Source organism: Metopolophium dirhodum, chromosome 2 (genome assembly GCF_019925205.1).
Source record: "Metopolophium dirhodum isolate CAU chromosome 2, ASM1992520v1, whole genome shotgun sequence".
Lineage (NCBI taxonomy): Eukaryota > Metazoa > Arthropoda > Insecta > Hemiptera > Aphididae > Metopolophium > Metopolophium dirhodum.
This window is the reverse complement of record NC_083561.1, coordinates 31,201,426-31,215,279: the sequence shown is the minus strand read 5'-3', so window position 1 is coordinate 31,215,279 and position 13,854 is coordinate 31,201,426. Positions and strand designations below refer to the sequence as shown.

Below are 13,854 nucleotides of genomic sequence, written 5' to 3'. Positions count from 1 at the left end.
TATGATATAATATATTATATTATATGAAACCATCGGGAAATAATAAATTATATTTTCGTTTATATTATACTTTCTATTGCAAAATACACACATCCGAAATATCGTTGATGGCGTAAGAACGAGAAAACCATTTTAATAATTATTATCACCACTGCGCAGTCGTAAATCCGTGCTGCATGTCACCGTAGAAAACGTTAATTACGTCGCACGAAATTATATTATTATAATGCGGCAGACGCGTTTTAGGCGGAACATCGTCCTCGTAATAAGATATTTGTCACGTCTCCGACGAAAATCTCCATTGTGAAAATACGGCCGCCGTCGTCTGAACCTCACGTCGTCGTCTCCGTAATTGAAATGGCATTACGACTCGTTAAGACGGCATTCCAATTACGCCGAGTCGGTTAATTTGGCCGAATTATGAACGGCGGACGGTCGTAGTGGTTATAATATTATCGCGTATAGTCGAATTATTGCCGGAACGTCTCGCCCGAGAAATTCCGCGTGGAACGTGCCCGGGCGATGTCATTATATATAGGTACACGCGGTGTCATCGTCCACCACGCCGTGTACGGTGTAACGATAAAAAAATATGATATTAAACCGCATGAAATATACGAGTATTATTTTGAGAACCACTGATCGTATGGAGAGAAAAAAAACTACCCTCCGCCACCATCATCCCCGTCAGTCGTTCGCAACCCGACACACGCCACCCCGAGATCCGCGTCGCGTAACCTCACGACCCTCGCAACCCGACACACGATCTTATATTGTGTACCTATCGCATATTTTTGAGGTATTCACGAGTATTAAACGCGGTAGGTACCTGCACTCTGCAGCGGTATCATCACGGTTATATTGTTGCCCAGATCCTATTGTCGTGTTATGACTTATGAAATATAATTATTTGGTACGTCCAATTTGTGAATATGGCTCAATCATAATACTATAATATTATGGTCTCTATACCGATCGAGTCTTAGATGTGCACTAGAAAAAACATTCAGCAAAAATTCTTTCCCCTCGCTTAAACGACCTAGGGACCGGAATTCTTCGTGCTCTCCGCTTGTATCTGTCCTGAACTTCAAAACTTCAGTGCAGGTTCCCTTGCATGTCGCTTGCGATCAAAATCTTTCTGTATACACTTTTCGTCGGAATATTTACTGTTCCGATTTCTTAAATCGTTTTTCCATGCAATATAATGATAAAACCATAAGTTAATTCAAAATTGAAATTCGTTCATCTCAGCTGCAAATTTTCACTCTTAAAAAAGGTAGTGTAATTTCGTACTCGGTAATGTTATTCATGATTTGTTATCATAATACTATATTAATGTTTACGAACATTTGTTGTGATTGTCTAATTTATTAAATTATTTGATCATAATAATATAAGTAAGTAAATAAATAATCAAACATCTATATTATAATATATTCGCGGGTTCACTTATGCGATGCAGTGCGTTCGCGTGGTTTTTGTGTATTATATACGCACTGCAAGATATGTCGTTGTTGTTGTTGTTGTTGTTGTTGTTGCTGTACAAAATCCGTCGTCGCTGGTAAAAAGGATGAAAAAACGTAATAAAATAGAGAAAAAAAAAGAAAAAAAGAGAAAAAAAAATACCTGAATATTCTCTCATTTAGCCCCGAGGAGTCTCGCGCACCACCACTTTATATAATATAACGTTATTATAACACACGCGACCCACACGCACACGCGCCCGGGTATACCTACACGTGTATATAAAACGGACCGTCTAATTTTACTGCCGTCGAACCACACAACCTATATTATACGGGGTGATCCATTTAGCACAAGGCACTCATTATTTCAGAAAACACTAACGTTTTTGATAATATTTCGTTTAAATAAATTTAAGTCGTTAAAAAATAAATTTTTTTGGAAAAGTTGGATTTTCGTCGTCTTTAAGTTTTTTGGTACTTATTTGAACGATAACAATATAGCATACATTGTTCATTTTATTTCATACTTCGAAAAAGAAAACTATATTATGGAGTAGGTATAGTTTGATCTATAAAAATCACATTTTGGACAAACTGTTTATCGGTTACAATTTATAGGTGTTTAAAGTTTAGATGAACGGAGTAGTGGACCAACTGTATTTTACGGAGTACCCCCCTCCCGGAACTACTCCGCTCCGCTCATCTGAACTTTAAATACTTATAACTCGTAGATTACTCGTCGAAAATTCGATTCTTATGTATGGAAGAGCATCAAAAAATATCCTGCTCTGGAACAAGGAATCGAAAATGCACGTTACCAAAAGTAAAAATACACAGAAAATAGTAATAATATCTATATTTTTTGTTTTCAATGTTGTTTTTTCAAAAATATGATGTAAAACAAAATAATATATTTTCAAAAAACATTAACAGTGTCTTACGGCGTCAAATGGATCACCCGGTATAACAACACACACACACACTCACCACATAGGTAGTCGTAAGGAAAAAGGATACGACGATCGCAGGCCGAGTCGCCGCCGGTGTTCCCCCCACCCCTCTACCGACACCACTCCGACGGCGAACCGTGTGCGGCTCGAGACCTGCCGACGATGAGGCGGGCGGCGCGGCGGTGGCTGCGAGGCGACCGTCGTCGTCGTCGGCCGCGACGGCGACCGTGCTCGGTGGCGGCGAGGCGGACCAGTGTCCGAGACCGACCGGTAGCCTGCAGAGCACTGCAACGGGTTGTCTCGCCGTCGATTCGTCTTCGCCGTTTTTCTGGCGCGTGTATAGTGCGCGCGCGCGCACGTCCGTCGTACCTTGTGCACCAGCCTGTCCATCGCGACCGTCGCCCGTGAAATATTTTCCGTTCATTTCCCGATCCGCCGCGTCGACCGCGGGTGCATTTTCGGCGCCGCCGGTGGTTCCGTTTTTCGGAATGGGCGTCTCGGTTTACCGCGAAGTGACGATGACCACCACCACCACCGCGGCCGCCGCGACGGTCGCGTCGTCTTCGTCGTCCGTTACCGCCGCCGCCGGGTCCGCCAACAAGACGCCGTCGTCGAACGTGTTGATGTGTCGCCAATGGTGGAAAGTGTGTTGGATGTACGGAGATCAAGAAAAGTATTACCGACAGCTGTACGGAGCGACGAAAAAGCATTCCTCTTCGGCTTCGGCCTTTGGCATCAACGGCGGTAGCGGCGGCGGCGGCGGCAGGGCCACGGTCATGGAACTCCAGCAAATGTCCACCGTGTCTTTCGTGCCACCACCGCCCCGGCCCATCGATAGGTCAGTCTATATTATAATATAATATAATATAATTATTATTAATGTTTACGATAATTCCGTCAGCTTTTTCACTACACGTGTGTATGAGCTGTACTCGACTACTGTACGCACAATAGGCGGAAATTTCCCCATAGGTGCCTTAAGCGCCAAACAACAAATTTTACTGAGGAATCAGACCCATGAGCGGATTAGCCAATTACACTCACAGAATACACAACCGTTACATTTGATATCTATATTAATAAGATAAATTATAAATTTAAATCAAGTCTTATGGGCAACATTTTATGCAAAACAAATTATTTGTATTTATTCGCAAATAATTATAATATTATACAATTATACTAGACGAAGTTCGCTTGTTTTCCGAATTTGTACTTAAAATGGATTCATTATTGAGGACTATATCTCTTTCGGCGCATGGATAAACTATAAGTCCGATAGGTGTGTATCTTGACCCATTGTTGTACGTGTCCAAGATTTTTCATTATTATTTAAGACAACCGCGGGATTCGGGGTGGAAAACGTAGGGTTCTAAGGGTGCTAAGCACCCCTGCGATTTGGGCCAATGTGACGCACTTATTAAGATATTATATTTTGTTCACGTTCGATCTCGATTTCCGTGCAAGTCCCGATGTAATATTTAATTACCTAACGAAGAATAACAAATCGGTTTTAAAATATTGTTGTAAAATAAAAAAAAAATTCAATCATAATAACTCCTCTCGAGTCTAATAATTTAATATTCTGATATGTACACTTGAAAACAGGAAATTGTCTTAATTGGTTACGGATAACATACTTTCAACACGAGAAAATTCTTTGCACAGGTATATTATATTATATGTGCATATCTCATATTTTTAATCAGTTTTTGCATCCTGGCGAATTTTTCAATACCGCCTACAAATACCGGTTATTGAAAAGCTAATAATCACTGTAATATAGACTCGGTTGTTTTCTTTCAAAATTAAAAATGCATTTGATAAAATGCACCAGTTAGTGCGTAAAAAATTGTTTTTATTTATTTCTTACTTGATGATATACCTACACAATTTATAAATATTAAGTTTTACAATAACCGTAAATTATTATAATATGAAAAAAAAATAATAAGGCGTGTAATGCGTAAAATGCTTACATCCTGGTGTATATCTAATCGTACAGCTAAATCTGCAGGTAGTCGTAGAAAAAAGGTTTTGTTTTTATTTTTAATTAATATACGTTCGATTTCGTGTTGTAACTATTTTATTGATCATATTATTACCTAACTGCCGGCGAAAAATATTTGTAATATTTTTTAATTATTTCAATGCGTATTTTATTGACGTTCGACATTCAACCAGACGATTCTTAATCGTTTTTTTTTTATTTATATATATAATTATACGCCTACTCCGTCCGATCAAACACAAGTATTATAATAGGTATCGTCGGTATTACTGAATAGATTACGGATGCAAATAAACAAAACGCAGGTTTCCGATTTTGCCACCACGTTGAACGCGATTATCCGATCGCCATAAAAACCTTATTGTTTTTTATAAATCTCACGAAAATAACTGAATTTGATAAAAAAATAAAAAATAATATATTTTTAAACGTTCCTAGATAGGTATTTATATATTTTTTTTAGAATATCATTCACGTTCGATTTATCCGTAGACCATAATAAAAAATATTGTATATTATATGCTATAGTTCATATTTGAAAATTTAATCAACAGTTTCATTGTGAGTTGATGCTCACAATGTGGCCGAAGAATGCACAAAGTTATTTTTTTAATAAAAAAATGTTTTCGTTTAAATGTCCAGAGGCTGTATACAGTATACACAATAAGTTGGTTGGCTAATCTTCGTGATGACGTCTCAAATTTGAAACGGTCTTTTTCCGTCTATCGGTTTTCCTGTTTGACCGCTTGAGGCATTTATATTTTCTTTTAAATATAATATTTTCTTTTTCTCATTTTATTCTTATTACTCTTCTATAATCTTTTAGAGATATTGAATGTTGAGTACCTCATTGGATCATCGGTAAATCTATTTTAATAAAATTCACTAAAAAATATTTCATTTTATTTTAAGGGGATTCCATACCGTGATTTTCTGTTTTTGTCTAACACACGCGTGACATAGGGTTTTTGACAGATTCTTTGCCAAACATATCAATTGATCTAATGAAGTAATGATAATTCTGAAAACAGATTTGAATTCGTCGTCAAGTCTACTTGAAATCGACTTTCCCACAATTTTAATTTTTTGATTTTAGCTTCTTCAAAAATTGAATTACAAAATGTTTAAATACTCTTTTTTAATATGACGTTTTCTGTAATTTGGGGGATAATATAAAAAATATGGGAAAGTCGATTTCAAGAAGACTTGACGACGAATTCAAATCTGTTTTCAGAATTCTTATCGCTTTAATAGATCAATTGGAATGTTTGGCAAAAAACACGTCTAAAATACTATGTCGCACGTGTGTTAGACAAAAACAGAAAATCACGGTATCGAATCCCCTTAAATAATTTTGATTTATATGGATGACGACCTATATATTATTATGTCTAATAAATTGTGTACTAAGCTAAGTGGTTTTTATAAAAATCATTAGGATTACATATTGTAATTTACTGAAAATAAAACAAAGCTTTAAATAATTATAAGTGAACATTTACTTAGGTAATGTTTTTTTTAAGAAAAATAAGTGATCAAAATAATATATAATCATACTTTTAATATTTGATCCAAAAAAAGATCTGTTATAATCGTATGTCAATACTGCTCTTTTGAAAAAAAAAATTAATCCGTGGTATTTTAATGTCAAATATTAATCAAATAATTATTTCTACATTTATATCTTAACCAAAACCCTACGTTATAAAATATTAATTTGCTTTTAAAAAAAACTTACATACAATAAAAGGTTCGTTTTATTCCGTCATTATTAAAACACAACTAAAAAGATATGATTAATAAGTTCGTCGAAGTAATATTATGTAAGGCAATAATAATATATAACTTTCCCAGGCTAATAACATTTGCTGTTGAAGCCTTATCCTTTAAATAAAAATAAAAAAATAATATGTATAAATATTAAATAAATTTTAAATTAAAATATTGAATTATTATTTCAATATTTTAATTTAAAATGGTAAAACTTATCGAGTATGGCATTATAACGTGAAGAATAGTTAATAACTATGATCATAATAATAATTTAAATAAAAGTGTATAAGTTCACGATGATACTAATTTGTATTATAACACTTATTTAGCGTTATCTTACTTATGCCGAGCTCAATTACTTTAAATTTTGTGAAAAATAATTGAAAATAAATGTTCTATAATGAAGTTGTCATCTAAATTGATTATATTTCAAATGGAATTTTAACTTGGAATGTTAATTATAAAAAGAAATTATTTTGAAATAAAGAAATCTATATACTATACTCAGAATACATATTAATACTTAATTATTTTATATTGCAAATAAATAATAATAAGTAACAATTAGAGTAAGTAGGTACTGATTAGCAAGAAATTGAAATATAGCGTTATATGCATATTATTATTTATTAAAAAGTTACATTTGTTGATTGATACACAAATATGTGAAAAGTTCTAAAAAGATGAAAAATTATTTTTGTCTTCTGACAGATAAAAATGTTGTGTCGCAAAAAAAAATAATAATGTAGAATGCGATGGGTTACTCAAACGGTGTGAACGAAAATGTAAAAAACGAGATTCAGATGGTATCTTTAAAATATATGGCTCTTTAAAATGTTCAAAAAAATAAAAATATCTCAAACATATGAGATACATCTTATATTTAATAATATATGTAAACTTGTAAAAATGTTGTAAGGTCACGTTCGTGGTATGAAATATTTTGATAGATAGTGTACTTAACCTAAATAGTGTCGGTAGTACGCGTACAGTCAAATACGCTTTTTACTATGAAGTTAATAAACGTTATAAAGTTATAATTCGAATTTAAGACATTGTATACAATATTGTAATGGGAAACAATCGAGAAACAATATGATTGGTAAGTTTCGGTTCAAAATCCTTAAATAATAAAATGTATTTTATAGTCGTCAGAACTGCAACGTTAAAAAATATGTTTAATACTCATTTGTATTTTGTATATATAATAGAAATTCAGCGGAATTCCATCCCATTAATGCTTAATATTTTCCTAGCCAGACACATTATACAACATAACGTATACAACGATCTAGATATGCGATTTACCATTTTTTCTTCATTTAAAATGTAAATATATATTATAAATGTTGATTCGAAAACATATTCCAGAAACAACTAAATTGCTAGAAATAGGTTTTCTTTATTATGTCCTATATAGGACATACTATTCATATAATCGTCATTATAAATAGGTAATAAATTTGTGATATACGTAAATAAATAAAAAATTTTAAAAATGTTTACAGCTATACATATAGATATATTATATATTGCCACTTATTGAAAGCCAAAGCGTTTCGATTTGTTTTTATTAAACTTGTTCATCAGAAATTTACGACCCCGGATAATTAACGATCCATAAAATTCGTGGAAGTTTCCAATATCTGTTATATTTCTAGTTTATATTATTATTATGTGTAGGTACCTATGTCATACAGAGGGAGAGAGCTGCACTCGTCGGATCGATTTAGCGTCATGAATTTTGTGAACCAACTTGTAGAGAATAATGGGGATATAACGGATAATCGTTTTATGCGCTATAAATACTGTCAAATAAGCCGCCAACGGGTATTATGATTTTCGTATAATCGTTTTGCCAACCGATTAAGCAATACGGCAGTGGTGAAAAAAATATGCAAAAAAAAGGCAATTGAACTTTAATTTCAACAATTTTTGTACATAATATTTTACCCAATGTGTTTCACGCTCCATTTCCCAGATTAGGCTTTTTTGAGTTCAAGAAACGTCCAGGACAATCCAAATGGAACTTGGAAGGTTTTTTTTAGGGCAAAGTTATTATATTTATAACTTACAAGCTTAAATTCCTTGTAGACTTCAACGTTTTAAAATGTTTACGAAGTAACTTATTTAATACATATTTTATTAGAGACATAAAATATTTGAAAAAACCCAATATAAAGACTTTTATTATTTAGTAATTTTTATGATAATATATATTGATTAAAAAAAACAATATATTTTAAATATTATATAATAGTATTATTGTATTAACAGTTGTCGAATAGGTATAAATCTTATTATTAGTATATCTAAACAATACCACTTACACTGTAATAATATGTATAAAAACTATAAATATTTACTTTTTCTTTTAAATACCGTCTTTTAAATCCGCGTCGATTTGTTGAAAGTTTCGAATATTGTTGATACTATCCTCTGTGTGAATGGACTCAAGTGTCCTAATGTACCGACCGCAATAAACCCTGTGACCATCCACCCATGCCAATTGTTGGTTTCCAAATCCGTTACGCATAAGCCCGGTATAGGCCGATTAAGCGTCGGAATGTCAGTGGGAATTCCGATTTTCTTGTAAATTTACCGGCACATTGTACAATAATGCCGGTACACGAATGGTCCATTTACACGTTATAAACCTGAACCAAAACCGCACTGCTGTGACCCGCCGCGGTGTAAACTACACTATACCGTATACCTTTAGTACGGTTTGTGGAGTGGTGGTGAGGGGTAAAGGAAAGAAATCCCACTCTAAACGTTGTTACTATCGGGCTCAATTTGAACGAAACGCTATTTCGAAACCCTTGCGATCGCACCGAAACGATACACTCAATTGTTTGACTAAAAAAGGTTTTCAATTCGTTATACGCTATATTCAGTGATGAAAATTAAATATGTTATAGACATCAACACATTAACCCTGGCAATAACGAAAAAAAAATGGCAATTGGAATTTGCATGTTTTCCCGAAAGTTAATTTAACGAAACTCTGCAGTATAAATTAGCTTTCTATCGGCATGCTGATATGCATGCATGTTTACTCAAGAACCACCCAATTTTCTATACTTACAGAAAAAAAAGTTTTTTTTTTAAATAATAGATTGGAATAATTCATTTTCAATATTTAAATAACGTTATAAAAACTTTCATATTATGAATTTATATTTTTATTATTATAATAATAAAGATAATCGAGTTTTGTTGAACACCAAAATGTACATGATAAAATTAGATCGAATTGTAATAATATAAAAAAATCGAATTTTAAACCAACTATTAATCGTTTTACATATTATAGTATTATAGGTGTATTAAATACATAAAAAGTAATTTAAAATCAGACTTAAAATATTTACATTTTAAATCATTTTCAATCGTCATACTTACCTCAACTAGCTATATGATAACTTATTGTATTATCGCGTATTCGGACAATAAAATAATGTAAAACCGATTTTATAAAATTATAGTTACGATATTTACAGTAGTAAAGTTAGTCATTAAATTATTTTATGTAAATTTGTAACACTGTTTGTATTCCCGCGATTGACGTTCGCTTAATATTTAATCATTATTTAGAAAGTAAATTAATATAATGTAGTTTTTGAATGAATAATCACAAATAATTAAAACAAATCAGTATATTAATTTCTGTATAAAATGGTAGATTATAAATAAATGGTGTTGAATAAAATCTCATTATTTATAGTCTTAGCTGGTTTATATTAATTTCGAAGGTAGGTATTAAAAGTTATTTTAAATCATTAAAATATTTAATACTTATAACATATAATTTCAATTTGATATTAAAATAAATAATACAATAAAATGCACTGATGCGTGTGCTAAAAACCCAGTAAAAATAGTATTTTAATTAAAATATAAAAGTATAATAATTGGAATTCCGTTTACAAAAATGATCGTTCAAAATTTAGTTATGTATGTCACTATGCTATCAAAATATTGTATCGGTGCCAATAAAGGACACATTTATAATCTGTTTTGGGAACGGGCAACAGTGACAAATTAATATATCAAAACTCGTATTTCAATACTTTGTACATAAACATATTTTATCTAAACAAGGTTTTCAATTATTACATTTTACATTTTCGTCTTATATTAATCATAAGTTGGCTACTGTTTAATGTTTATCAAAATAATTAAAATATTATCTCGTCTCCAGTCGAATAAACACGCTAATGCTATAATATTATATTATAGACGCATAGAAAATATGTTCGATTTTCTGAATATATTATATGATATACATACCAGTATAAGTGTATTGTACGCAAAGGGGCACTTAAAAAGAAGAAAAAGTTGTATCGCAAAAGGTTGCGCGCCAGGGACGAGGAAAACTTCAATGGCGTTCATCCCTCCTCTGCAGCATCTAGCTGTTACTCGATGATGATGAAATCTTCTACTTTTTTTTTCCATTCCTGAGCCGCCTTGATCCTTTTTATCCTTCACCCCTCGGTGTGCACATAATACCCGTTTCGGTTTAATCGCTTCAATATCGCATCGAGAGCTCTTTACGAAATTTCACGTCTTGCGAAACCACGTTAAAAAAAATCCACCCTAAACTCCAGTTCGGTAACGACCTCGACGATTGAAGTGCATTGCCCAACCCGTGGGTGTGTATACGCACAACATGGTTTTATTAACGTCAACAAGCCTTACCCTCCTTATTATTGGATCACATCAGGTTTTTACCTTCCATCACTTTCGCACCACAAGTTAATTTTTCCCTTATCCAATATTTTACGAATCGACATAATGTACATAGGTAACTCTTATTTAACAGTGTTTGCGTGTAATTGTGTCATAACTACAGGTAATAGTTATTTTATATCAAATTTGTTAAACGAATAATATACCATTTATTGTTTAAAGCCACAAAAATAATTATCCTATGCATTTTTAATTCCAAGCTATAATAGTACCTATATAAGTATTTTTTAATAAATAATTTTTCTTTTTTTACTTTACCACAAAGCTTTTTTAATTCGAACAAAAATACATTTTTGTCTCATAGGAATATATTATTATATATAATGCAAGACATTTTATGATGAAAATTAAACTGTATAATGATATATAGGTACCTATTATACTAATTTTGATAAATTAAGAATGAGATACAAATAGCATTTTTGCACTTTATTTCGGCATGCCGAGTTTTATTATGTAAATACAGTTTTCGTTCTTGTTTCGAAGGCAAATTGAGTTGTCTATATAGTATGAAGTTTCGGTCTCGTGCACTCGTCGAGTAAAATAATTTCTACCTATAAGAAACTTAAAACAAATATTATATAATTTCTGTAATTTGGGATTTACTAAACAGTGGGTATAGGTAGCAGGTACACTATTGGAGCGTGTGCTTAATATATTAATATTGTGTCGGTACCTACGAGACTTTAGAATTCTAATTTTAATTCTATAAAAATAAAAAATAAAAATAATACGCCATGAGAACCTTCAGTGATTGTTTTTCCTTTGTACATTTTTTCACCGTTAAAAAATTAGCCGCACACATACCTGTTATTAACGTAGCCATATTATACCTATCATCCGTATTATTTGTCCATTCTTTCGGTCTCCTTCCTCAGAACACACACGCACACACATACGCTCGCCGTATGAACCTGACGTCCTGCCAATAATAAGTCATCGCACAGGAATCCCGTGCATGTCAATTTGCAGGCTGTCAATTATACAAACAGTGGTAATAAATTTTTCCCATAAAGTCATTTATTACCTAGGTACCGGTTATCATTCACGGTTACTGGGTCGATATCCTCCGGGAAATTGTGAGAAAAAAAATAACCCGTCGAAGTCGGTGCAGCGAATAACTATAATACTAATATTGTTTCTGAAATAATAAAGGTCGAAAAACTCTAGCAAAATCGTAGAGCGAACACTGCACGCCTTTTAGGGTCTAGAAAATAAAATGCCTTCAAAATACTTTGACAACCGATGTCAGTGTTTTGGTACGTGGATGACTGGTGTATGTGTACATCAGAACAAAAAAAAATAGGTACATTAAACTACCTACTGCTGTTGGTTTGTAATGCAGTGTCCAATATATATTATATATCTCATTGTGTTATTTTAATAAATTTACATTTTATTGAGTACCTATTTATGAGTACATTATAATAAAGTCTACTATCATTTAAATAGGTAAATAGGTAGTGTGTTACCAATCAAGGGTTTTAACTTCGCCAAGCTAAGTTAAATATTTAGCAGACTATTTTAACATAAATTATAGATATCTATAGTTCAAATACTTAGTTATAAAATTATATCACAACTTACTTTTAGAGCAGTTTTTTATACTTCGCGTTTTTTATTTTTGTCATTAAACTACTGATAACATTATTTTGTTGGTTTGTAATCCAGTGTCAATAGAACTCATTGTTTTATTATAAAAAACTTACATTTTGTTTAGTTGCACTGACGTATGTTATGACGGTATCTATATACCTATTAACAAAATATTTGATCAAACATAATATTATATAAAATTATTTTTAAAAAAAATTTTAATTGTCTTTCACGAGTTTCACCATACCACTTCGTTTAAGCTGTTAACCGGTCAATTAACCCTTAAACCAACCGAACCGTGACTGAACAATAATATCGATTTTTTTCTTTGTTTTTTTTCATCAATAGAATTTTCACGATTCCACGTTTACGATTACCACCAGTATAAATCAAAATTAAATACCCTCTTTTGCTCATTTATTTCTAATTTCACTGACTTATCGTTGAATTTCCCGCGCACGCGTGACGTGTAAATTAAAATTCACAAGAAATAGTACTTTTACCACATTCGACAACCGGTTCACAGCGGTGGCCACCAGGTTTTTGATGTGTTGTTACACAGAGTGCGTGGAGACACAGACAACACTAACGAACGATAACATCTCGGAAAGTAAAAAGAAAAAAATATATTAAGATTCCCATTTGCAGATAACCATTTGCATACTCATCGTCGGCATATAATACACCCAACTAATAAGAAATAAATATAAATTATTGAATACGATTTACTAATACACAATGAACATTTGACTATTAAATTGTCCACTTTATTGTGTAATTTGTGTTAAAATGCGCAGTTTTAATAAATTATTAGAACCCTAATTAACCTGCAGAAATACCGGCGCAGTGGTGACAATATATTTCCTTCAATCGATTTTTTTTATTTCATTTAAAATTGTACAGAGACACCAACGTTTAGCGTACCTACATTGTATGAAACCCGTACGATAAAATTTTGTTCGGTTATCGATTGGTATTTTATAAACTCTAATATCTAATTGATAAGTATAGTTTAATTGTAATACAGACGTTTAATCGGTTTAATTGTTATTTAACTGGTTAAAGTTTATATATCAATTATTTTTTAATCTATAGCGTACTATAGATACCGTTATTTAGAATTCCAGAAAAAAAATACACCATATAACATATTAGTATACCACAAATACAGTATGTGGTAATGCTAAAGATTTTTATAAAGTATCTTTCGAAGTAGCGCAAAATAATACTTCAACATTTTCAACTTTTCGCTGTACCAACCAGTATAATATATTTTACTTTCAATAGAATGTTTTTAATAATGTAC

The 13,854-nt window shown here is 32.1% G+C and overlaps 1 protein-coding gene across 1 annotated transcript in view; it reads left to right on the top strand.

The window, feature by feature from the left end:
* Positions 1 to 392: 392 nt before the first annotated feature.
* The window catches only part of LOC132938988 (protein prickle-like), an 83,869-nt gene continuing 70,407 nt past the window's right edge, over positions 393 to 13,854 (top strand). The window contains 1 exon segment of the mRNA XM_061005972.1: positions 393 to 3,254. Coding sequence (XP_060861955.1) covers positions 2,905 to 3,254 — 350 coding nt within the window. The 5' untranslated portion in view covers positions 393 to 2,904.